Consider the following 26,115-nt stretch of genomic DNA (forward strand, 5'->3'; position numbering starts at 1 on the left):
CAATAATAATGAAAGTATCAGGTAGTTATCTAGTAGCTATCATTGTGGGACAGACAGTAGGTGAAATGAGGTCTCTGCCTTTTCTCGACAGGGTTAGAACCTGGCCTCAGTTTCCTATAATGGTATATATCTCAAGGACTGCTGGAGAGCCAATAAGATAATCCACCTAATGAGTTTAGCACAGGGCACAGCCCGCGAAAGGCTGGAAGAGCCAGAGCCTTTTGTCCCAGACCACATTGCTTGTTTGCAAGTGGCTGATGTCAGCTTCAACGTAAACCACCTCCACCCCTTCCCCAGGTCTCCCTGTCCTATTCAGATTATAAGGCCCTGCTGCTGTGCCCTGTTGCCCTTGGTCACCTTTGCCTGAGGAAAGATGAACTCCCCATCACGAGGATTTTAAAGAGCCAGCTGATGGTCACATGCCCACCTCTGTCCTTTGACCCACATTCTCAGATTGTCACGTGTCCCAACAGAGGAGGCATCTGGGACATCATGCCTACACTTGGGGAAACTGAGGTCCAGAGCAAGAAGTCTTATCAGCCTTCCCCTGCAGCCTGGGGCTAGTGCTGTCGCCTCCTGACCCTCAGCCCGACACCCTTTCCCCGACTCTGCCTCCCTTTGAAACACCCTTGGGAAAACGTCTGTGTCTCCTCTTCTTGCACAAAGTTCAGATTTCCTGGAAACTTCTACCTAGTTTTCCAGCTTTTTTTTTTTTCCCCCTCTCTGGGTCCAGGCTGGCCCCCACTCTTCTGGGCCAGGATATCTACATACTGTAAATCTTCAAAACCACAGTGAAACAGGCAAACCTTCGTACACGCTAAATCCTATACATTCACCACCTCAAGTTCCAGAACTGTATTCTCAGATGGTAGCCATTAGTTGCATGTGGCTACTTAATGGAAAGGAAAAGGAAAACTCCAGCTCCTCAGTGGCACTCACCACATCTCAAGTGCTTCACAGCCACGTGTGGGCTAGTGGCTACCACGTTGGATAAGCACAGACAGAGCATTACCCACTGTAGAAGGTTTCACTGGTCAGTCCTGCCCTAGACTGACGGGGATTTTTGTTATCCTCATTTTACAGATGAGACAACCGAAGGTCAGAGAGATCACGCCCAAGGTCACACAGCAGGAGCTGGGATCTAAACTACTGATAAGGACATGAATAGAGCAGAGTAGGCAGGTCAACCTTTCCTTAGATCCAAGGAAGCTGCCCTCATTTTATTTCAAAACACACATGTTGTGAATATATACATCTATTGATCTCACTGCGTTTAACCACTTAAGCACTGAGTGTGTGTGTATCTCAATTTATTACACCCCAGAGGCTGCCAGTATTCTAAACTAAAAGCTCGAATCACAAACACTTGTTATCCGTATCTTTATCAACGTGGGAAGTTTTGCTCATTAGCATAATGAATATCAGAAACATTGGTGAAATCAAGGGTTTGTTAATTACCCTGATAAAGGTGGAGAAAATGGGATCCCTTGAGTGGAATTAACAGTATTCAAATATGTGGATTGGTTAAAACATCTGAGTCGTTCCCTCCCCAACCTCGAATGAACACGTTAACGAAACAGCTTCAATCCCAAGCCAGTCTTGTGTGAATTTGGACGGTTTAGCTCGCCTGATACCGACCATAAGGCTACAGGCTCAAAGGAACACAGAGCCCTGCCTTTAAGATATGATTCAGGTTTGGGGGCATCTGTCTGGCTCAGTCAATAGAGCATGCTACTCTTGATCAAAGGGCCGTGAGTTCAAGTTCCACGTTGGGTTGTAGAGATTACTTAAAATCTTAAAAAAAAAAAAAAAAAAAAGATATAGATATTCAGGTTCAGGTTTGTTTTTTCGTTTTCTTTTAATGCAACATGAAGGTTGCAACACCAAAACGGCCAGGATCCTGGGAATTCATAGAACTTATAGGGGTAAATAAATGCCCTTGTGCCTGTTTATCAAGTTTAATGTCTGCACGGCAGAATTTGACCAGAGACCTTTTATCATAGCCTGGCAGCCAGATGGTGGAGGTGTTATCAATCAGGCCCCCTCGAGGTTTCCAGGAATGACTCTGAGATTTCAGAAGTACCCAAGAGGTCTGTCAGAGATGCTGTGTAAGAGAAGTGGGCTTTACCTGGGTCTGCTGGCCTCCAAAGACTGGTCTGAACCTCCACTTTACAACCTGGAGTCCTTGAGCAAGTGCCCGGTCCAGGCCCCGGGGCAGGGCGGGGGGCGGGGGGCTGCCTCCTGCCACATTGCTGCCCCCCTTCAGGTTCTATCTGCTTGGGGAGGGATAGGGACAGAGCCTCCCTTTCCCCTTACCCCCACCCCAGGCAGACAGTGCAGGAGAGGTAGACCTCCCAAGAACAGGGTGGGAAAGGAAGTCAATAAGCCAGGAAGATCAGTGAAAGCCTCGATTTAATTGGAGACAAGATCGAAGGATTGATTATCGATCAACGGACCGACTGATTGATCGTCGAAATGGACAACACAAGAGCAGCTCAGGGGGGTCCTGTGCCCCCCCCCCGGGAGAGGAGCCCTGATTGGGGGTGGGGTTCCAACTCACCAGTCACACCTGGGGAAGGGGGAAGGGGTAGGCTCTGCTCAGCCCTCGCCCCTTACAATGACACGACTTCCCATCAAGCGGCAGCGCGGAATCCACCCTTTCGGGGTCTATTTTACAGTTTGTATAATACAGTGGGAATGGGGACTCTCTCTCTGGGAGACCCCACCCCTCCTTCCCCTGACCGGGTCTGCTGGGGAAGGGCAAGTTTATTTTCCCTTTTTGCCTCTGTAGAATAATTTACAAACCAACCATACAATATGTACAAAAAAAAAAAAAGAGAGAGAGAGAGAGAGAGAGAGAGAAAGAAAAGAAAGAAAACCAAAAAGAAGTCCCACTCCAGTCACTGGCTGGGACAGAAACTAATGTCGCTACAAAAAGGAACCCTGTACAGCATCATGGGGGTGGGAGTGGGAGGTACTCCCCACAGGGATGGACAGACAGATGGAAGGCTGCGGGCAGCTGGGGGCTACAGTACCGTGTGCTCAGAATTGGGGGTGGGGGAATGAGAGAGAGGCCCTGCCTTGCCCAGCTGCAGAACTGGGCCAAAGGGCATAAAGGAGGGGGAGGGGGGGTCTTTCCTTCCAAACAGTCCCCCATGGCTTGGAGAAAAAGGGCCTTGCATCTGTCTGTCATATTGCTCCAGGAATAACTAAGGGGTGAAGGGGAGGCGTGGCCAAGTGGGGGCAAAGGAGAAATGACTTTGGTTGGTGCCAGGGTGGGAAAGGGCTGCCCAGAAAGGGGGTGTGGGTGTACACTGTTATTGCTTCCTCCTAGGGCAAAGGGTCATGACGGGGGTCAGGAGGATGCTGGGGCGGGGGAGGTGCCCAGGATGGGGGCTCTGGGCCTGGTCCCACCCCACCCAAGGTGCAGGTGGGAGCCACTGCAAACCCCTCTCCTACGGCCGTGGGGATCATTAAGGCAGAAACAAGAGGAGAAGCAGCTGGAAGGAGGGGTGTGGTTCAGAGCCATCTCCCCCCTAAATGGAGAAAATTCAAACAGAACCCAAAGTGGAAGGGCAAGGGGATGGCAAGCGGAGGGGGGATCAGGCCCTCCTCGAACCTCAGACCCCAGGTTAGTGGTGTGAATGTCCCTCCAACACCTTCCCTCTGCTACATCTGAAAGCGCACAGCTCCCCTGTCCCCGTCCCTGTCCCTGTCCCCCAAGTTAGTATTGCCAGGTTTGTGCAAAATGAGGCGGAAGACTTCTGGGGGTGGGGGTGGTGGGCAGTGAGCCAGAGAGGGGCTGGAGCTGGGGCCTCCCCTGGTGACAGCCCCCCAGAGCCCCCGCCCAGAATGGCTATTCCTGGTTAGGTTCCAGAGACCCTCCAAAATTCAGAGGAAAAGCCTGGAGGGAGGGAGGGAGGCGCGATGCCTGCTTGGGCCCAGGCGGGGAGCCCTAGGAGGCCGGAAGACTGAGCCTGGGACCTGGGGCGGGGGAGGCGGCCGGGGAGGGACACGAGGGGTTTAGTCCGGAACAGGAGCGTCTACAGTGGCTGTGTTTTATCCTGGTTTTTTTTTTTTTTTTCTTTTTCTAAAAATGTAACAATTAAAATTCCAAAAATAAAATCCCTTCCGGGACCTCCGCCCCTTGTTCCCCAGCCCCCACCTCCAAAAAGAGGCCCCGTGGGTGGGGGTGGGGGGAAAGAGGAAAAAAAGAAAAGAGAAAAAAACCCACTTTTCTGTTTTCTTTTTTCTCAGGAGGCCCAAGAGTCTTTGAGGCAGTGGAGGAGGTGGTCGGGGGGTGATGGTGGTGGAGGGAGGCGGGGAGAGCAACAGGGTGGAGGAGCCGGGGCTCAGGTAGGACCTCCAGCTGACCCCCACCCACCAGGAGCTGGGAGTGGGGGGGGGTCCTCGCCAGATGTTCCTGTGCAGGCACTGCACGCCCTCTTGGCAGCCTGATGCTCTTTTTGGGCCCCCACCTCGGCCGCCATGGAGGGGAGGCCCAGGAGGCCCGGGGCTTCCTCTGGAGGGGGCAGGGTCCTCAAGGCAGGCAGAGGGGGACTCTCAGCAGACAGGGCCAGGGGTCTGCTGCGGCCCCCAGCCTCCACGGATGCATCTGGGGACATGAACTCGTCCTCGCCCGCAGCCACACTACCTGCTGAGTCGCCTTGCGGTGTGAAGCGCGGTTCCTTTACCTTCACCTCTGTGGCCATAGCCTGGCCATCCACCTCCCATAGTTCCTCAGCTGCGGATGGATCCTGAGCCAGGGACAAGTCCCGCACTTCAAATGCACCTGGGGAAGTAGACAGCTCCTCCTCCTCTTCTTCCTCCAGCGTCAGCTCAAACTGGAACTTATCCGGTGGGGGTGGGTGGCCTGGCCCTCTGGGGTCCTCCTCGGGCGGTGGTGAAGGGCTCTGCCGGATGGCACTGTAGTACCAGTCCCGGTTGTCCTCCAACGTGTCCAGGATCTCTTGCGCATCTGGGTGGACCAGGTCAGCCCACGTCTCCCACAGCGGGTGTACAATATAGTCGATGAAACCCACCTGGGAGAGAAGGGAGAAAGGTATAAACTGGTGGCCCGCTGGTGCAGATCATCCTGCCATGCTGTGAGATCTAGCAGAATTTAAAAGAGGCTGATAGCAGTTAACCTTGTAATCTTGCTTCTCCAGATCCACCCTGGAAAAACTCTTGCACGGGTAAGAAAAAAAAAAATCTTTACATATGAGATGCCAACAAATACTAGAAACCTCCATATATCTGTCAGTTGGGAATTCGTTTTTAAAAATTGTGGTACACCACAGATATTAATAATGACATTTTTTTTTCAACAAAGAAAAACTAGAAATAATTCCATGGCAGGGTATTGCCTAACCCACTTTGATATTATCTTCCCTCCTTATTTTTTTTAAGTTTTTAAAAAAATATTTTAGGGGCGCCTGGGTGGCTCAGTTGGTTAAGCGACTGCCTTCGGCTCAGGTCATGATCCTGGAGTCCCTGGATCGAGTCCCGCATCGGGCTCCCTGCTCGGCAGGGAGTCTGCTTCTCCCTCTGACCCTCCCCCCTCTCATGTACTCGCTCTCTCTCATTCTCTCTCTCTCAAATAAAAATAAATAAAATCTTAAAAAAAATAAATAAATAAAATAAAAATAAAAATAAAAAAATAAAAAAATATTTTATTTATTTTTCAGAGCGAGAGAGCAAGAGAGAGCACAAGCAGGGGGAGCGGCAGGCAGAGGGAGAAGCAGGCTCCCCGCTGAGCACGGAGCCCGATATGGGACTCGATCCCAGGACCCTGGGATCATGACTTGAGCTGAAGGCAGACGCTTAACCGACTGAGCCACCCAGGCATCCCTCTTCCCTCCTTCTTATTAACAGAATCTTGATTTTTCTTGGTGGAAGCAATGCTTCCCCTACACAGCTGAAAACTACATTTCCCAACCTCCTTTGCAAAGAGAGAGGGTGGCCATGTGACCACAGGTAGATGGAAGATTGGAGCTGGGGTGGGAGTCGGGAGTAGGGGTGCTGCCTCAACTGGCAGAGACCTTTCCTCCCTGCTTTGTGGCCAGAATGGCTAGAGCGTCCACAGCATCCGTGACTACGAGAGGCATCTCTGGGGACAGAGGCCCCGAGCTTCTGATGATTGAAATCTCCTAGGTGCCTGACCATTTCATGAAGCCAAAGGGAGCGATATTCTTCCTCTAGGCTTTTTTACGTAAGAGGGAACACAAATGAACGTTTATCTTGTTTGAGTCACTGTGAATTTGTAACTCCTCAACACCTAAATGTCCAGCCACAGGAGAAAAACCATTAGCTAGTTTCCCCAGAAACCATTAGCTATCTAAATCTATGAGAATACCATACAACAGTCAAAAGGGATGCACTAAATCTACGTGTAATAACTTGGACAGATCTCCAAGGCACTCTTTGGGGAAAAAAGCAAGCTGTATAAAAATACGTATATGTTGATAAAATTCATATGTTTTAAAAAAGCAAAACCCATGGGGCGCCTGGGTGGCTCAGTCGTTAAGCGTCTGCCTTCGGCTCAGGTCATGATCCCAGGGTCCTGGGATCGGGCTCCCTGCTCCGCGGGAAGCCTGCTTCTCCCTCTCCCACTCCCCCTGCTTGTGTTCCTCTCTCGTTGTGTCTCTCTCTGTCAAATAAATAAATAAATAAAATCTTTAAAGAATAATAAAATAAATAAAAAAAAAAATAAAAAAGCAAAACCCATGAACTATTAAGTTGCCTGTAAACATAACCATAATAAAATGTATGAAACTGGTTTTCCCAGGTGTTGGGAGGATGGGGGTGATCTGCATGCTCAGGGGACATTTGGAAGTGTCTAGAAATATTTTTGGTGGTTCTAACTGGAAGGGGAGGGTGTAGGCCAGGGATGCCGCTCCACATCCTCCAAAGCGCAGGACAGCCCCCGTGACAGAGAATGATTGGCTCCAAATGTCAACAGTGCCAGCGCTGGGTAACTCTGGTCTGGAAAGGCATGCACAGTGAACTGGGAAAAATAGGTCTCACCAGGGAGGAGACTGGAAGTGGGGAGGGTGAGAATCCTTCACGTTCACACTTTACAAACAAGACTGTGTTTCTGTACCTCTTGTCAAGTTAAGTAAGCACACGATGACGAGTCACTGCATCTCATTTCAAAATTCACCAAAAATCAAGGATAAGCATCTGCCTTGGCTCCAGGTCATAATCCCAGGATCCTGGGATGGAGCCCCTGCCACTAGCCCCCTGCTCAGCGGGGAACCTGCTTCTCCCTCTGCCTCTGGCCCTCCCCCCCACCCCCAGCCCCCACTCCTGCTCCCTCAAATAAATAAATAAATAAATAATCTTTAAAAAAAAAAATCCAGGGCGCCTGGGTGGCTCAGTCGTTAAGCGTCTGCCTTGGGCTCAGGTCATGATCCCGGGGTCTTGGGATCGAGCCCCGCATCGGGCTCCCTGCTCAGCGGGAGGCCTGCTTCTCCCTCTCCCACTCCCCCTGCTTGTGTTCCCTCTCTTGCTGTCTCTCTCTCTGTCAAATAAATAAATAAAATCTTAAAAAAAAAAAAAAAAAATCCACCAAAAATCAAGGACAAGATCGGTGGCCAGGTTACAGGGAAATTGAGAGGCCGTATCGACGTAAGGTCTGTAACTAAGAGCCGGGTGAGTATCATTATTAATGCTGTTTGGTGGCTACAAATGAGTTAGAACTTGTTTGACTCGGGTCTACAAATGGTGAGTCCAGAGGCCCAGTTTGGCTGTTCTGTAGGAGAGAAAATGCTGGAGATTTCCCATCAAGATAGAAAAGGAAAAAAAAACAAACACAGAGTAACTTGGCTTTGTGGAGGGGCAGGTCAGGAGCGTCTGGGCCTCTCGGAGCTCCAGGCCAGCATGGGATGGGGAGGGCCAGCCTGCTGCCTTCCACAGGGGCCACAGAACTGTACCTGAGACTTCTCCACCGAGGCCGTGTGCTTGTCGCACATGGGGCTGATCTCCATGCCCCGCTCCCGCTCCCGGTCGCCCTGCTGGAAGAACTCGGCCATGATGCGGTCGGTCCACTGGCGGTAGAGCTCCAGGGGTTTGGTGGGGTTGCTGAGGTCCGCACAGTGCACCATGTTCCGAAGGACCTGCATGAGGTGGGGCACCTTCAGAGGCCACGCCCCTGTCCCAGTGTGGGACCTCATGCTTCCTTACCTCCCCCTTTACGGGGAGAGCGAGGAGAAGGCGTGGTGGGGATATGGAGAGAGGGAGGAGAGGGGAGAGGAAGGGAGGGGGAGAGAAAAGAAAGAGATGGGTGGGGGAGAGGAGAGAAGGCAGTACTGAGGGAGGCAGTAAGAGGAAATGAGGAGGGATGGTAGGAGATGGGGCTTGGGATGGAGAGATGGGAGGGAGAGAGAAAAGAGATGGGAAGATGGACAACATGGGAGCTGGAGGCTGAGGGAGGGGAGCCACCCAGACCCGAAGGGGAGAGAGGAAGAGAGAGGCTCTAGTCTCCCTATATGGTGGGCGAGGAGGCACCTGGATGCGGTCGGAGTAGTTGTCCAGCAGGAGGACCCCCGAGCTGGTCACTTTCTTGGTCTCCACCATGGTCTTCAGGTCTGCCAGGAGGGTCATGTGTTTGGACATGTCCGTGGCCAGCACCTGTGGGTGAGGGGGCGTCACAGGGGCCGCTGAAGCCCTGTTCTGGGTTGTACTGACCCGACCTGCGCCTCTATAGTTTTCGCTCAGCACAACCTGTCCCCAGCCCCCACAAGGGACGCCTCTCCCGGGGCTTCCAGTCCTGGACTCAGACCCTGCCGCTCCCCACGCCTCAGAGGCGACCTTTCCAGTCGGGTCCCCGCTCCGGCCCCGCCCACCATGTCGATGACCATCTTGCGCAGGCTCTGCCGCTGGCGCTTGCTGAGGTTCTGGAAGATGTCGCAGTTGTCTTCCTGCAGCAGCTTGAAGCCCACGGCCAGGTGGTGGTTCTCCAGCACCGACTCGTCGTTGTACATGAGCGCCAGCTCCGAATCTGCGGCCCAGGCCCAGGCGGGTGGTCAGAGGAGCGCAGGAGCCATCCGGGCCCGCCCCCAACCCGGCAGGCCCCGCCCCCAACCCGGCAGGCCCCGCCCCCAACCCGGCAGGCCCCGCCCCCGCGGGGGGCCACTCACTGGTGTTGATGAGGAACTGGTTGGAGACCCCAGGGTGGTCCACGTCATGAATGGCAGCCGCGAAGAGGGCGGCAAGAATCTCCAGGTCCGTGAACACAGCCTAGGGGCAGAGAGTGGGGGTCGGAGAGAGACGGGTTAGAAAGATGGGGGTTCTGAGAGACGGGGTAAGAGAGAGATGGGGGTGTCACAAAAGAGGGCGGTCAGGAGAGAGGGATAAGGACCAGAAAGAGGAACAGGATCAGAGAGGGATGGAGGTCAGAGACCCAAGGCCACAGAGACAAACGGGAGACAGGGGGCGGGCAGTGAGAGACGCGGGGGCCAGGCTCACATCGAGCGCGGGTGTGGCCAACAGCACATGCGTGGACTGCAGCACGTCAGCCGCGTGCAGGCTGTTGTGGTAGGCCACGTCGGGGTGGTAGTGGTCCTCCAGGGTCAGCATATAAGTCACCATGGTGTCCACCGGGATGCGGAACTTCTTCAGCAGGTCCCGCTCCTGAGGGTAAGGTACGAGGAGGGGGGCGGTGACTCCTGCTGGCTCTCCGCTCTCCACGGTGCCCCCCTCCCTCGCACCCTGCCCCACTCGGCCCACCCTACCTGAAATATCGTGTACATGATGCAGCTGAGGGAACGGCCTCCGGCGTATTCTGACACGCAAAAGATGTTCAGACCCCACTTGTTCAGGTTCTCCAGTTCCTGGCGGGGTTGGAGGCCAGAGGTCAGGAGCCCACAAGAACCAGGGCCAAGCCCCTACCCATTTGGGTCAGAAGTTCCTCTTGGTTGATCTTCACCCCTCCTGACTCTCTCCTAGCAGTTCAGAGCTCTGGTCTGAAAGTGGCACCGTTATTGCTCGCCCAGGGGGTGGCATGCTCAGCAGCATGGAATTTACCGTGCGTGTCCTACCAGCCGGAAGATAACAGGGCAACCACAGCGACTGTGTACTGAGTGATTATTATCTGCCAAGCATTACACTAAGTGCTTGATCTCATTTGGTTGGTTTGAGAACCAAAGCCCAGAGGAGTGATGAGACTTCCCCAAGACCCTGTATCTCACGAGTGGCCAAGCTGAAATGTTAACTCAGCTAGGCTGACCCCAAAGCACAGTTTAACTTCTGAGCTAAACTGCTCATCAGCGCCAGGGGGAAAGGAACAGGGGCTAGTTTTCCATGTCTCTCCAGGACGCTGAACAGTGCCAGCAGGTGCTCAATAAATGCTGGGTGACTAAAGGTGGCACAGCCTAGTGCCGGCTTGCAGGTTACAATAAATGGCAATTGAGTAAGCCAACAAACATGCACCGCATCCGCCGTACAAACCCACGTGGGAGCCCCTTGGCTTTAGGTGTCACGGAAGAGCCAGGGGCTGAACCCAGGTCTGGCCGGTAGTGGATGCTATGGGGGTTCTGACCAGACCCCCTTCACTGATGGGTGCACCCATCCTCCACCTGCTGGGACTGTTGCCTACCAAGACTCATGCCACACTGTTCTCCAGAAAACTGCTCTTGCCCCTACGGGATCTACACAGAGGAGGTAATGCTGTCCACTCTGGGGGCAGCTCACAGCCAATGACTGACGCAGGGGTAAAAAGTCCAGCACTCTTGCCTTAAGGTGGGCTCAACTCTGGTGGTGTTCACACTCCAGAGCTCCATGATGGGTCAGGCTGAGGCCGATGCTAGCTGACGCCACCTCCTGGCTTAGCTCCTTCCTATCCTGCTTCCTTTACTCCCCCTCTCCTGAGAGTCTCATAACCCCAGGATACCTGAATCCTCATTTCAGACTGACCCAATGCCCAGTCCCTGTCTGGGCCCCAGGAGACACCTGTCCCTCTCTAGTCCAGCCCCTGCGGAGCCGCCACTCACTTGGGCCAGGAGCTCCTCTTGGTCGGTCTTCACCCCAAAGCGGGGGATGCTGGAATCATTCAGGCTGCTGCTGTGCATCAGCTTCTTCACCCCTGTGATCTGAGACATGGGCTGGAATTGCGGTCCAGGGGGCGGGGGCTGCTGGGAGGGTCTCTGCCGTGGGGCTGACTGTTTTTCTCGATCCTTCATTGTGGGTGATGGAATCTCCACTTCATTTTGCTTGTCTGCAGAAGACGGAGGAGAGACAAGCATTAGCACCTCACAGAGATGCCCTCATCTGGCCCTCAGTCCCCCTCCCCTGCTCCCCACCGTGCCCTGGGAAGGCTCACTCAGGAGGGCAGACCCCTTCAGGGTGTCGTGCTTTTGGTTAGTTATAGGCTGGAAACCAGAAAGAAGGTAGGAATTCTTCTGGGAAGTGGTGGGTTGGAGTGGGGACCCTGGGGCTGGCCCGGAGCTATGGGGTAGCCCCTGTCTGATCCCCAGGTTTGGCAGGGGGATGGCATGGGAAGTCAGGAAGCGAGGTGGGGATGCTAGAGAGAGCCGCTGCCTGCCCTGTATAGGCAGGGAAACTTCTCGGGCAGGGAAGACACCTCCATGGTGACTAAGAGTGCTGGTGGGGGTGGACAGCACTGGGAGGCGGGACGGAAGGGTAGTCTCTGGCTCCATGAACCCTCCCACCAGCCCACCCCTTTGACACCAGCCGCCTGGGGCCCAGCCCCAGGAGCCCTCTTCCTGAGCTTTCAAGGGCTTCCAGAGCCGAGCCCGGGCCACCCATTGTGACCTGGGGCCCTGCCAGTCAATAACAGGGCCTAATAGGGGTTATTTGCATGCCGTGCTCCCATTGGCTGGATCTCAGAACTCTGCATGGCCACACCCCCCTTGGCGGGAGCATTTGAAACTCTGAACTTCTCTTGAGATCGGTGCAGGGCCATTCTCCAAAATTTGGAAACTTTTGGTGATAAATTGAGAGGGTGAAATTATCCTCAGCTTGGGCTCTTGGGTTCAGAGATTAGGACGAATTGGAGGTCCCGAGGAGCTTGAGGGTTCTAATGAATTTGAGGTATTCTGTATAACTGTATTGGGTATGGAAAATTTGGAGGAGTCTGCTGAATTTGAGGGTCATATCAAGTTGGATGATTCTACTGAATTTGGGAGACTTCTCAGCTTGGAGGTTTTTTAAAGTTTGGGGGTCTCTTCTGGGCTCTTAAGGACAGCGGTTCTTTTAAGTTTGAGAACCCTACTGAGGGTTTGCGGGGTCTCCTGAATTTGTGTGGGGGAATCCGAGTTTGGACACTCTACTGAATTCGAGGAGGTCTTTCAGCCTGGAGGCATTTATTTTATTTATTTTTTTTTTTTTTAAAGATTTTATTTATTTATTTAATTGACAGAGAGAGAGAGAGAGACAGCGAGAGAGGGAACACAAGCAGGGGGAGTGGGAGAGGGAGAAGCAGGCTTCCCGCGGAGCAGGGAGCCCGATGCGGGGCTCGATCCCAGGACCCTGGGATCATGACCTGAGCCGAAGGCAGTCGCTTAACCGACTGAGCCACCCAGGCGCCCCCAGCCTGGAGGCATTTAAAGTTTAAGAATTCTATTTGAGTTTGTGGGTTTCTTGGGGTCTTGAGTTTGAGAGTTCCATTGTGGTTCCACTGAGTTTGGAGGGGCTCTTCTGTTTGGAGAGGTTTTTTAATGTGGAGGTTCTATAAAGTCGACATCCCTCTGAGTTTGGGGGCATCGAGAGTATGGGAACTCTTGAGCATGGTAACGTGGATCTTTGGGGAATTAGGAGTCAGGGTCCCCTGGGCAAATGTCAGCAATAGGACCTGCGGTCTGGGGCAGCCCCCTCCAGTCCAGGCGTGCAGCCTCCCCACAAAGTGCTGCCCTTCACTCACCCAGGAATGTGGTAGAGATGTACTCAGAGACCTGGTTTCCTGACCTGCTCATCTCTGACAGGTGTGTGAGTTCACGGTTTAACATCCTCTTGAACTAAGGCGAAGGAGGCAAGAAGGAAGGAATGATGGGGAGACCGGGCATCAGAGGGTGGGGGAGGTCAGCCCCTCCCAAGAAACTTCTGAAGACCCCACAAGTCCCTCCTACTTCTCTGCTCAGCCAACAGAGCCCTCAGCAAGCTGCTAGAGGGGAGGGGTCAGCCCTTCCTCTCCTCCCAGGTCTGGATGGAGGCCCCAGGCTGGGAAGTCAGGACTCAGCATACCCCTCCCTTCCTGAGGAAGGGGGGCACCCCTCCCAGACTTCTTCCTCCTCCGGCCCAAAAGGAGGAGCCAGAGGGGCACCTGTGGAAGGGAGGGGCTCCTGCCTAACAGTGAGCCAATGGGGTGTCAGGAGAATCCCGTCGCCATGGTGATGGGAGTCTCCTTAGCAACTCCCCCTCCAACCAGCTGCTGAGCTGGGGGAAAAGGGGGCAGGCTGCAGGCCCCTTAACCCTTGCCTTCCCAGAGCTACCCTGGCCCAAGTCTTCCCAGATATGGACCCCACTCCCAAGGCGTCCTGGCCCCCAGCTCCAAACGCAGTTTGGAAGGAGAGAATACAGTCTCTCCTTTGCAGGAGAGAAATGCAAGTTCTGGGTGAAGAGAAGGTTTGGCAGGGGCAGGGGAGAATAGTGAGCTGAGGAAACCTTGTTCGGTCACCCAGGGGAGGGGGGTTCCCATCATAGCCCCCTCTCCCCCAACCTCAGAGGGGTGGGTAGATGCACAGATGAACGGAGTATACACAGAACCAGGCCTGGCGGTCCCTCCTGGTCCCCCCACGCCACTTCACACAAGCATCTGCCGTGACATTGTGCATGGAGGAGAAAGGGCATTGGTTCCCCGCCCCCAAGCTCCACCAAAGCACCCCCAAACCAGGAGCAGACTCTGTCCAGAGAGGCAGGAGGGACACCTGACAGGAAGGGTGAGCTCACGTAGCCCACACCAGGATGGGGCGCTTACTCCTCCCACTGCTGCCAGAGACCCCAGTTGCACAGAAAGATACACATACACACACAAGATGGACCCACAAAGTCACACAACCACACACAGAGTCACAGACTACCATCTCACACCGTTCTACACGGCCACAGACACACAAATCAAGGGGCATACACAATAAGGCGGTCACTGACACTTGGGGTCACATGCCCCAGAAAAATCACACAGCTCTGGGCTCACAAACATGTCCCAACACACACCACCACAAACAGAGCCGTATGATCTCAGAGAGGGCCACATCATGACCCCGGCAAATAAGCATATGGTCAGACAGCCCCACACCACTGCAGACACGCACAGGCGACTGCTGACAGTCACACCCAGCAAGAGACCCACATCCCCAGCCACCCACTCTCCCCGCCCAGCCCTGGGCCACACACAGAGACAGACAGTCACAAGGTTCCATGTCCAGGCCACACACGTGCACAGCTGCACACACCAGCCCAGACCAGGGGCTGGAGGCTCCAAGGTGGGAGGGTCAGGGCCAAGTCTCCTGCCCATCCCCCTCCCCGAGTTCCCCTACCTGGTCCCACCAGCCCACCAGCCACGGCTTGGAGCAGGTCTCACAGAAGAAATCCACCAAGGGCATCTTGGAATCTTAGCCCCGCTCGGGGCTGCCGCACAGAGAGGTTGGGCTTGGGGAGTCCCGGGGCTAACAGCCACTGTGTGTGTGTGGGGGGGGGGGCGGTTCTGGGCAGGTGGGCAGTGCAAGGGGGAGCCGCGGAGGGGCCTGGGCCGGCCCAGCAGGGCTGGGGGCTCCCCTCCCCTCCGCGCTCCCGACAGCAGCCCTGGTTACATGGTCTGCCAGCCCCTGGCCCTGATGGGCCCCCCCGCGGCAGCGGCTGGAGGCGGCCTGGGACCCCTGCCCATGAGGGGGCAGGGCGAGGGTCCCGGGAGGTGGCTTCGGAGGCTCTGGGCTCCGTGTGCGCGCCCGTGTGTGTGCGTGTGCGCGCTCACTGCAGCACTGGCAGGCTGCATGCGACGTCAGGTGGTGCCGGGGGTGGGGGGGGCGTTAAAGGGGCATCCGAGCCCACGGGCCTAAGCCAAGATCCAGGTGGGGCTGCCAGGGATAGGCAGGGAGGCACACACACCCTTGAGAGGACACGTCCCCTCCGTGGACATACCCAGAGACAAAGACACACACCCAGACACTCTACACACTCACAGACACACAAACACTCTGAGACACACCTTTCCCACCAACCCACACGCAAACACACATCACACAGTCACAACTCTGATGTCCAACACATTTACAGGTAGTCGGTTGGGCATACAGGATCTAAACACTCTCAGACACACCCCTTCCAAGAACACAGACTCACACCCAGACATGGAGACACACACCTAGGGACAAACACCCAGATTTACTGGCACACTTAACACCCACTCAACACAGCCACAGACACACTTTCAAACAAACACAAATACCCCTGTGGCCTTGGGCACAAACAGACCCTGAGGAATCCACAAGGGAATGCTCACACTCACACCCACAAATACACACACACACCATTGCAGAAACACACCCGAAGACCTACATTTAGAGACAGTCACATTCTCAGATGCTCAGTACACCTTCAGAGACACAATCACCCTCAGACTCGAATGTTCCCAGACAAATCTCCACCCACAGGTGTAGGCACCCCCCAACACAGACACCTCCACCCGCACATTCATTTCCTGAGAGGCCTCCTCCCACGAAGGCTACCACCAAGCTGCACAACTCCAGAAAACATCATTCATGTTGCCTGCTTTCTGAATGGTGCCCTCTGGAGTTGTGCAGTACACAATCTGCACAGCTGTACACGGAAGCCTTGCACCCTCCCCTGCAGCCCTGCAAGCACACACACGCACAGAGTCTCAAACACATGGGAGATACACACTCAGATTCATTCCTAGACTAACTCACACTTGTAAACATACATACCCCTCTGGCACGGGCCCACACACTTACAGCCCAGTATAATCGCCTGTGCACACCCATACATCCTCCGTAGGTACACATCTGCACACCACTCCTCCTGACTTCCTGATGCGCCCTCTTAAAACATCCCCTCCCGCTCTTTCCCATCTTGCAAGATGGCGGGCGAAAAAGCTGGGAAGCCGGATACTAAGGAGAAGAAACCTGAAGCTAAGAAGGCTGATGCTGGTGGCAAGGCTAAGAAGGGTAACTCCAAGGCTAAAACGCCAAAGAAGGGGAAGCCCCACTGCAGCCGAAACCCTGTACTTGTCAGAGGAATTGGCAGATATTCCCGATCGGCTATGTATTCCAGAAAGGCCATGTACAAGAGGAAGTATTCGGCAGCTAAATCCAGGGTTGAAAAGAAAAAGAAGGAGAAAGTTCTTGCTACTGTCACAAAACCAGTTGGTGGTGACAGGAATGGTGGTACCCGAGTGGTTAAACTTCGCAAAAAGCCTAGGTATTACCCTACTGAAGATGTGCCTCGAAAGCTGTTGAGCCCCGGCAAAAAACCTTTCAGTCAGCACGTGAGAAAGCTGCGAGCTAGTATCACTCCCGGGACCATTTTGATCATCCTCACTGGGCGCCACAGAGGCAAGAGGGCAGTTTTCCTGAAGCAACTGAGCAGTGGCTTGCTACTTGTGACCGGACCTCTGTCCCTCAATCGAGTTCCTCTGCGTAGAACACACCAGAAATTCGTCATTGCTACTTCTACCAAAATTGATATCAGCAGTGTGAAAATCCCCAAACATCTCACTGATGCTTACTTCAAGAAGAAGCTGCGCGAGCCCAGACACCAGGAGGGTGAGATCTTCGACACCGAGAAAGAGAAATACGAGATTACAGAGCAGCGCAAGGTTGATCAGAAAGCTGTGGACTCGCAAATTCTGCCAAAGATCAAAGCTGTTCCTCAGCTTCAGGGCTACCTCCGCTCTGTGTTTTCTCTCACAAATGGAGTTTACCCTCACAAATTGGTGTTCCAAATTTCTTACAAAGAATGTAATTAAATAACTGATCCATTAAAAAAAAAAAAATCCCCTCCCACCTCACCTTGTGCTGCAAATGTGTAGCCAACAAATTGACAGCCACACAGACCCACAATCACATATACACTTGTAGACTCTAGCATAGAACAACCCCCCTTAAGAGAGACGGTTGTCTACATACAGATGTACGGACACCCACACCCATACACATCCACACACGCCAGGCTCCCCCACCCCTGGGAGAAGTCAGAATCCACAGGAACAGGCAGCCTATGGGGTCCGCTCCGCCTAGGGATGGACTCCCACCTCATAGGCCCCATCCACAGATTGGCCCCGCCCCATGGTTAGCCCCACCCCAGACCCCACCCAGCAGTTAGCCCCACCCCACAGTTAGCCCCACCCCACAGGCCTAGGGAATGGCCCCACCTCGTTGGCCCTATCCAGGAACCAGCCCCGCCCCCAAGGATGGCCCCGCCTACAGGTCCCACCCAGCGGTTGGCCCCCATCCTCAGGCCCCGCCCAGGGGCTGGTCCCGCCCTGCTGGCTCCAGGCCCGCTCACCTTGTGGGAAGCCATCTCGCTCACGGAGCGGTAGGTCTGCATGGTCTCCAGCTGTTCGAGACACCAGTCCAGCTCCTCCAGTGTCTCCCGGGCCAATTGCTGACATGTCTCTTCTAGGGAAGGGACAGCACAGGTGGTGACCCAGAGGCCCGAGCCCGTGATGATGGGGGTCCATCAGGTGAGAGGGGTGCTGGGAAAGGACAGTTAAGACAGCCACCCCGAGTGAGGGGACTCCCCCCAGCAGCAAGAGGGGCGCTTTCCCACCCCCCTGGGCTTTGTTACCTGACAGCGTGGCCTTGCAGACGGGGGTTGGGCCGCCCAACGGGGACCGTCTGCAAAGAAATGGGGCTCCAGCATCAGCCTGTGCGCCCCCAGATTCCTGCCTCCCCCTCTCCATGAATAATGCCGATTTTCCTTTTTCTGAGCGCTCACTGTGTCCCATGTACTCAGCCTGCAGCTTCTCACAGAGCCCCATAAGGACCCATTTTACAGATGAGGCAACGGGCTCAGGGAATTGACAGGGCTGACCAGAGGTAGGGACAGGTCCTTCGTCTCCAAAGTTCCTGCTTCCTTGAGCATCTCTCCCCTAACTCCTGGAGGGACCAGCAGTTCTCAGCCACGCCCCTGCCCCCACGGAATAACTACTGCTATTTAGTGAGCGCTTACTATGCACTGCACAATGTTCTCACACTTTTCTATGTATCATCTTCCAGACTCCTCACAGCAGCATCTAATGGAGGCGCTATTAAATTCCCATTTTATAGAGGGGGAGCAAAGGTACCACAAGATGCTATTTGCCTGGAAAGTTGGCATCGGGGCCTGCAGTGGCCCCAAGCCTGGGGTAACTGGCTACCCTTGGCTTCACCACCATGTGTCTGGACCCCTTGGTCTTTATTTTTAAGTTTCTGTCTTAGGCATTCAAACTGCAATGGTTTACTGGCTCAGAGGAAGCTGTTGCCTGAACAGAGGCATGGAGAGGTCAAGTTCCTGCCTGAGGTCACACAGTGGAACTAAGAGTTGAACCCAGGTGTGCTTAGCCTTGTGATCATGAGCGCCGGGGCCCAGCTTTGACTTACTTGTTGCTGGGAATGGGCACATTGGTCAGGAGTGAGAAGTTGCTGCGAACACCCCGGAGACTGGCCAGCACCTGGGACAGGGAGCAGCAGTGAGGGGAAGGAGCCACCCGGAGGGGCAGCTGGGGCTAGGCCCTTGTCCCCAGGTGTGGGGGGAGGGTTGGAGCCCCTTCTCTCCTTAGGAGAGGGGTCTTACCTGGGCGAAAGGTGTCACAATGAGGTCCTCAGCGTGCCTGCAATCAAAGACAGGGGCAGGTCAGGCGTCCTCACAGTGGGACACCCACGGGCCTGGGTGGAGAAGGGCTAGGGTGCCAGAGAAGCAACTCTCTAGAGCGGACACTCTGTGGGGGTTGGGCCTGGGGAGGTTGGTGGGCTGGGAGGGGAGGCTCCAACAGGTGAGGGGAGAAGGCACTTACTACCTCCCAAGGGTAGACACCCTGAGGGGGCTGGTCCTAAAGGAAATGGTGGTCAGAGAGAGGAGCTCACGTGGGTGGGCAGGGAGGGGGTGTGCAGAGACAAAGGGGATGGCCACAAATACACTGCCAAGGCTGGGCTTGGTGTACACCGTGGGTAGGAGGGGGTGGGGAGCAGGAAGGAGTTGGGGGGGTTGAGGTGGGTACCTGGATGGGTAGGGCCAGGGCTGGAGGATCCAGCGAGAGGGGAGGGGGCTGAGCAGGCCTGGGGGGGTTCTCACACCTCAACAGGTGGTCGTGATAAGGGGGGCTGGCTTAGGGAAGCCTGAAGGGGGGGAAGGAAGAGGGGGCTCAGGCAAGGTGGACAGTCTGTGGGAAGATGTGGCAGCAGGGAGAGGCTCAAGTGGAGTTCCCTCCTTGTTGGAGGGACAGGCTGGGGGGGACCAGGCCCTAGCTGCCCATGCGTAGGAGTGGGCTTTGGCAGGCTGGGTGAGTGGGACTGGGCCCTTGCTGTGGGCAAGGGGGCTGTTTACTCTTCCCTAGAAGGGAGAGGTGGCCCGGGGGCTTGGGCAGTGTCCCCACTCCCTGCTGGCAAGGGCAGCTTATGTTGGGAGCAGGCCTGGAGGGTGAGAAGGGGGTGCTCACGCCTCGCTGGTGACCGATGAGTTCCGGGACATAGTTTTGGGGGACATGTCGTAGTCGCTGTCTGAACGGTACAGGAAGGACTCCCGGCGCTGGCTGGCAGCGGCCCCAGCATGCAGCACGAGGCCCGGGCTCGCCTGCGAGTCCAGCGGGCTGCGGCCAGGAGATGGCGTGGGCCCATTCTCTGCCTCGAAGCTGTAAGGGGATGGGCGAGAAGAGGGGTCGGGGGGCTGAGATGGCATTGGGGAGGTCAAGAGGAATAAAGGTACCAAGGAAATTCCTGGTAGAGGTGGGCGGGTCAGATAGAAAACATTAAAGAGGGTGCCTGGGTGGCTCAGTTGGTTAAGCGGCTGCCTTCGGCTCGGGACATGGTCCTGGAGTCCCAGGATCGAGTCCCACATCGGGCTCCCTGCTCAGCGGGGAGTCTGCTTCTCCCTCTGACCCTCCTCCCTCTCATGCTCTCTGTCTCTCATTCTCTCTCTCGCAAATAAATAAAATCTTAAAAAAAAAAAAAAGAAAAAGAAAACATTAAAGAGAGACAGATATCCCGAAAGAGATGGGAGACAGGGAGCTGCAGAGCTCAAACAACTACTGAGCGCCTTTGTGAGCCAGGCTCCGTAGAGGTGCTGGGGACACAGCAGTGACCGAGACAGACCACTATCTGTCCCTCACGGACATGGCATGGGGAGGGCTGGACTATAAACAGGTTAGCCTAGCGGCAGTGCACATCCCAAAAGTGGGGGGGCCTTCTTGGCTCTACTCTTTCCTCAATGCCTAAGGCTATTCAGAATCTGTCCACTTCTCACCCCCTCCTTGGTCAGCCCTGTCTCATTGCTTGCCTGGACCAGTGTATTTGTCTCTGCCCTGGCCCCTGGCTCCTGTCTTTGCCCCTCAGTCTGTTCCCCTCCACTGTGGCCAGAGGGAGCCTGTGAACACCTGTGTCAGGTCACATCCTTCTTCTGCTCAGACCCTTCTGTGGCTGCCAGCTCACCCAGAGCAAAAGCCAAAGTCCCCACTGTGGCCCACAAGGCCCTGCCCCATGACCTCCCAGTCTACCCCTCACTCACTCTACTCCAGCCACGATGGCCTCCTTGCTGTTTCCTAAACATTCCAGATACATTCCTGCCTCAGGGCCTTTGCACAGGCTGTTTCCCCTCCCCAGATCTCCAATGGCTCCTCCTTTACCTCCTTCAGGCCTCAGCTCAAACCTTGTCTTCTCAGGAGGCCTCACCTGACCAACACATCTAAGATCTGAATCTCTGCCCTAATATTTTATATTTCCGTTCCTTAAGAAAAAGAAATACTACTTACCTGACATACTCTATATTTGACTTCTTTACTATTTGCCTTCCTTTCTAGAACTAAGCTTTGCAGAGCAAGGATTTTTGTCTGCCTTGTTCATTGCTCTATCCCTTGAGCCAGGAAGATGGCCTGGCACACAGAGGACACCCAATAAATGTTTACTGAATAAATCATAAAATGTAACGAATGAATAGAAGAACTGGATTCTGCCACGCACAGAATTAAAAACCAGGTGGGTGACTGAACGTTACTGGAGAGGTGATTTGAGCTGCTGTAGCTGAGCCAGGCCTCTTTGAGGAGGGGACATGTGAGCAGGCCCTGAAAGATGAGAAGGAGTAGGCCACTGGTCAGGAGGTAGGAGAAAACACTTGGGGGGGAGGGGCTGGGGGGCGGGATCAGCAAGTGCAAAAGCCCTGGAGCAGGATTTGGTTTTTGTCTGAGGACCAGCAAGGAAGCTCGTGTGGCTAGAGGGCAGATACACACTGTGATGGAGATCCAGCTACAGAGAGAGGGGAGGAAGGTGGGACCCCAACCTGGTGGCACTGGGAAGACAGAGATCCTCAGGACGAGCCAGGGAGATGCTGGCTCTGCCAATTCCCAGAGGTGTGACTTGGGGGGAAATGGCTGAATTTCAGTTTCCTCATCCACAAAATGGGGACAAGCACCACCTCCCTCAGGTCATCCTGGTGACCAGTGTGAACACAGGTAAAATGCTCAGGATGGTGCCTAGCACAGAGCTCAGCAAACACTGCCAATTGTAAGTCAATCAGCCCCGTACATGCCACCTGGGCGTGGACTCAGCAAGGCAGTTGATATGGAGAACTGAGGATGAGTGTGGGGAGCTATGTGCTTGCGGCATACTGTGTGGCCTTCGGAAGGCCACTGCCCTCTCTGGGCTGTTACCCTGTTGTTAAAGTGAGGGGGTCAGCCTGGTCAGCTGACTTCAGGCTATGCTCTGGTGGGTGCAAGGGGGCAGGGGAAGGAAATGGAACCCTCCCCTTTCCAGTCCTACCTATTAAGAATCAGTGTAAGATTTTATTTGAATGATCCCTCTGCTAATAAGTCTGAAATCTCCTAGAGTAGGACAGCGAAACCAGCGTCCGTATATTAACCTTTTTTTCTGGGGTAGGGGTACAGGGAGGGACTCTGTTGATTCCATTTTACGGATGAAGAAACTAAGGTCAGAGAGGATAATGATTAGCTCTGGGTCACACAGCAAAAGCACGGTGAGGTCAGAATTCAAACGCAAATCTTGTAACTCTTCAACTGTCACCCTCTACCTGCTCAAGTCCCATTCGAGCACATTCCCACCATTAAAGCAAATGTTCCCAGGGGCCAGGCAGCTGACACCAAAGGCAGGGTGGTGCTGGGGGCCCTGAGCAAGCAGCTATTCCAATTTTAGGAAAGAAATCAGAAATTTTATTTTTTTTTAATTATTTTTTAAGTAGGCTCCATGCCCAGTGTGGAGCCCAACCCTGGGCTTGAACTCACGACCCCGAGATCAAGCCCTGAGCTAAGATCAAGAGTCAGAGGCTTAACTGACTGGACCACCCAGGCGCCCCAGAAATCAGAAATTTTAAACAACCAAAAATCCAAACTTCTTTTAAAAAACAAATATCAAAAAACTTCTTAAAAACTCTGGAAACTTCTGCTCTGCAAAAGACACTGTCACCGGGGCGCCTGGGTGGCTCAGTCGTTAAGCGTCTGCCTTCGGCTCAGGTCATGGTCCCAGGGTCCTGGGATCGAGCCCCGCATCGGGCTCCCGGCTCTGCGGGAAGCCTGCTTCTCCCTCTCCCACTCCCCCTGCTTGTGTTCCCTCTCTCACTCTGTCTCTCTCTGTCAAATAAATAAATAAAATCTTAAAAAAAAAAAAAAAAGACACTGTCAAAAGAATAAAAAGACAAGTTACATACTAGGAGAAAATATATGACAAAGGACCTGTATCCAGGCTATATAATGAAGTCTCCAAACTCAATAAAAAGAAGACGAGGAATTCAATTTAAAAATGCGCCAAAGTCTGGACAGATCGCCCAAGAAGATATACATACGGCAAATAAGCATAGGAAACACCATTACTCCTTAGGGAAATGCAAATTAACACCAGGAACTATCCCTTCACATCTACTAGGATGGTTCAAACAAACAAACAAGAAACAACTGACGATAATGGCAAGTGGTGACAAGGATTTGGAGCAACTGGAACCCTCCTCATCCGTTGCTGGAGGGAACACCAAGTGGTTTAGCCACTCTGGAAGGCATCTGGTCGGTTTCTTAAGCAATGAGTGTGATCCAAAATCCACTCCTATGTTTATACCCAAGATAAGTGAAAATACGGTAGACCTTTGAACAAGTGGGTTAGGGGTGCCACCCCCTGCGAAGTTGAAAATCCACATATAACTTTTGGCTCCCCCAAAACTTGACTACTAACAGCCTACTGTTGGCCAGAAACCTTACCAATGACAGAAACAGTCGATTAACATGTATTTTGTGCATGTATTATATACTATATTCTTACAATAAAATAGAGAAAAGAAAATGTTATTAAGAAAATCATAGGGGTGCCTGGGTGGCTCAGTCAGTTAAGCGTCTGCCTTCAGCTCAGGTCGTGATCCCAGGGTCCTGGGATCGAGCCCCGCATCAGGCTCCCTGCTCAGCAGGAACCCTGCTTCTCCCTCTCCCACCCCCCTGCTTGTGTTCCCTCTCTTGCTGTGTCTCTCTCTGTCAGATAAATAAATAAAATATTAAAAATAAATAAATAAAAAAAAAGAAAATCATAGGGGTGCCTGGGTGGCTCAGTCAGTTAAGCGTCTGCCTTCAGCTCAGGTCGTGATCCCGGGGTCCTGGGATTGAGTCCTACATCAGGCTCCTTGCTGGTGGACAGCCTGCTTCTCCCTCTGCCTACAGCTCCCCCTGATTGTACTCTCTCTCTCACTCTCTCTTTCTCTCCCTCTCTGTGTCAAATGAATAAGTAAAATCTTTAAAAAAAAAAAATCATAAGGGGGGCACCTGGGTGGCTCAGTCAGTTAAGTGTCTGACTTTGGCTCAGGTCTTGATCTCAGGGTCCTGGCATCGAGCCCCGAGTCAGGCTCCTGCTCAGCACAGAGTCTGCTTCTCCCTCTCCCTCTGCCCCTCCCCCCGCTTGTGCTCTCTCTCAAATAAATAAATTTTTTTTTTTAAGATTTTATTTATGGGTGCCTGGGTGGCTCAGTTGGTTAAGCGACTGCCTTCGGCTCAGGTCATGATCCTGGAGTCCCGGGATCGAGTCCTGCATCGGGCTCCCTGCTCGGCAGGGAGTCTGCTTCTCCCTCTGACCCTGACCCCTCTCATGTGCTCTCTCTCATTCTCTCTCTCTAAAATAAATAAATAAAATCTTTAAAAAAAAAAAAGATTTTATTTATTGGGGCGCCTGGGTGGCTCAGATGGTTGAGCATCTGCCTTCGGCTCAGGTCACGATCCCAGGGTCCTGGGATTGAGCCCCGCATCGGGCTCCCTGCTGCGCGGGAAGCCTGCTTCTCCCTCTGCCACTCCCCCTGCTTGTGTTCCCTCTCTCGCTGTCTGTCTGTCAAATAAATAAATAAAAAATCTAAAAAAAAAAAAATTTTATTTATTTGACAGAGAGAGAGAGACAGCGAGAGAGGGAACACAAGCAGGGGAGTGGGAGAGGAAAGCAGGCTTCCCACCAAGCAGGGAGCCCGAGGCGGGGCTCCATCCCAGGACCCTGGGATCATGACCTGAGCCGAAGGCAGACGCTTAACGACTGAGCCACCCAGGCGCCCCAATAAATAAATATTTTTTAAAAAAGAAAATCATAAGGAAGAAAAAATGCATTTCCAGTCCTGTTCTATATATATATCAAAAAAAGTCTGCATCTAAGTGAACCCACACAGTTCAAGCCCATGTTATTCAATGGTCAACTATATATGTTCATTCAAAAACCTGCAGACAAATGTTTATAGAAGTTCTGCTCATAGGGCGCCTGGGTGGCTCAGTTGGTTAAGCGACTGCCTTCGGCTCAGGTCATGATCCTGGAGTCCCTGGATCGAGTCCCTGGATCGAGTCCCGCATCGGGCTCCCTGCTTGGCAGGGAGTCTGCTTCTCCCTCTGACCCTAACCCCTCTCATGTGCTCTCTCTCATTCTCTCTCTCTCAAGTAAATAAATAAAATCTTTAAAAAAAAAAAAAAAGAGGTTCTGCTCATAATCACCAAATACTGGAAACAACCAAACCAAACATGCATCAACCGGTGAATGGATAATTTGTGGCAGACCCATACCATGGAATACTATCCAGCATAAAAAAAAATTGGGGGGAGGCGGCGCCTGGGTGGCTTAGTTGGTTGTGTTTGACTCTTAATCTCAGTTCAGGTCTTGATCTCTGGGTTGTGAGTTAGGCCCCACGTTGGGCCCGGTGCTGGGCGTGGAGCCTACTTATTTTGATTGACTGACTGATTGATTGATTTGCCAGAGGCGGGGGGGGGGGGGGGGGGAGTGGCAGGCAGAGGGAGAGGGACAAGGAGCCCAATGCGGCGCTTGATCCCAGGACTCTGGGATCATGACTCAAGCCGAAGGCGGACGCTCAACCGACTGAGCCATCCAGGCACCCCTGTGGAGCCTACTTAAAAAAAAAAATTTTTTTTTTTGAACTACTGTGAAATAATAAGAAATATATATTTGGTCTCTGCCCTGGTTTCCTGTCACACAGTTCCAAAAACCCTAGGAATCTCTGCAGTGAAAAGTGTCTTTGTATGCTAAGAGATGACTACCTGCTGGGGACACCTGGAGAGCCTCAAGGGGGAGCCAACCATGTGGTTAGAGGGTTGGAGCTTTCAGTCCCCCTCCCTGGACCGGAAGGGAAAGGAGAAGGAGTCTGAGTGAATCACCAATGGAAGGGCCAATGATTTAGTCAGCTGTGCCAACAAGATGAAGCGTCCATCAACATCCCTGAGAGTATCTGGGTTGCTGAGCACATTGAGGGGCTGGGAGGGTGGTGCACCTGGAGAGGGCATGAAGCTCCATGCCCCTCCCCTTATACCTTGCTCTCTGCATCTCTTCCATCTGGCTGTTCCTGAGTTGTATCTTTTCTAATAAACCAGTAATCTAGTAAGTGCACTCTTTTCCTAAGTTCTGTGACCAGCTCTAGGAAATTAACTGAACCTGAAGCGGGGGTTGTCGGAACCTTGACTTATAGCCGGTGGGTCAGAAGCAC

At 53.5% G+C, this 26,115-nt stretch overlaps 1 protein-coding gene and 1 pseudogene across 5 annotated transcripts in view; one reads left to right on the plus strand and one right to left on the minus strand.

Moving 5' to 3' along the window:
* Positions 1–2,394: 2,394 nt before the first annotated feature.
* The window catches only part of PDE4A (phosphodiesterase 4A), a 46,091-nt gene continuing 22,370 nt past the window's right edge, over positions 2,395–26,115 (minus strand). For 4 of the 5 annotated variants that reach the window (XM_036109265.2, XM_036109264.2, XM_036109266.2 and 1 more), the window contains 14 exons: positions 19,613–19,804; positions 18,751–18,787; positions 18,558–18,628; positions 17,764–17,813; positions 17,482–17,594; positions 12,881–12,974; positions 10,992–11,215; positions 9,735–9,833; positions 9,469–9,633; positions 9,141–9,240; positions 8,847–9,001; positions 8,509–8,631; positions 7,935–8,117; positions 2,395–5,042 (listed from right to left, as the gene is read on the minus strand). In XM_036109265.2, the coding sequence (XP_035965158.2) occupies positions 4,353–5,042; positions 7,935–8,117; positions 8,509–8,631; positions 8,847–9,001; positions 9,141–9,240; positions 9,469–9,633; positions 9,735–9,833; positions 10,992–11,215; positions 12,881–12,974; positions 17,482–17,594; positions 17,764–17,813; positions 18,558–18,628; positions 18,751–18,787; positions 19,613–19,804 (2,296 nt within the window). In that variant the 3' untranslated portion in view covers positions 2,395–4,352. Of the gene's footprint in view, positions 5,043–7,934; positions 8,118–8,508; positions 8,632–8,846; positions 9,002–9,140; positions 9,241–9,468; positions 9,634–9,734; positions 9,834–10,991; positions 11,216–12,880; positions 12,975–14,495; positions 14,936–17,481; positions 17,595–17,763; positions 17,814–18,557; positions 18,629–18,750; positions 18,788–19,612; positions 19,805–26,115 lie in introns of those variants that run through there. The other variant, XM_036109267.2, reaches the window with a different exon arrangement.
* Positions 16,042–16,969, plus strand: LOC118546536 (large ribosomal subunit protein eL6 pseudogene; annotated as a pseudogene).

This window comes from Halichoerus grypus, chromosome 1 (assembly GCF_964656455.1).
Source record: "Halichoerus grypus chromosome 1, mHalGry1.hap1.1, whole genome shotgun sequence".
In the NCBI taxonomy this organism is placed as follows: Eukaryota; Metazoa; Chordata; class Mammalia; order Carnivora; family Phocidae; genus Halichoerus; species Halichoerus grypus.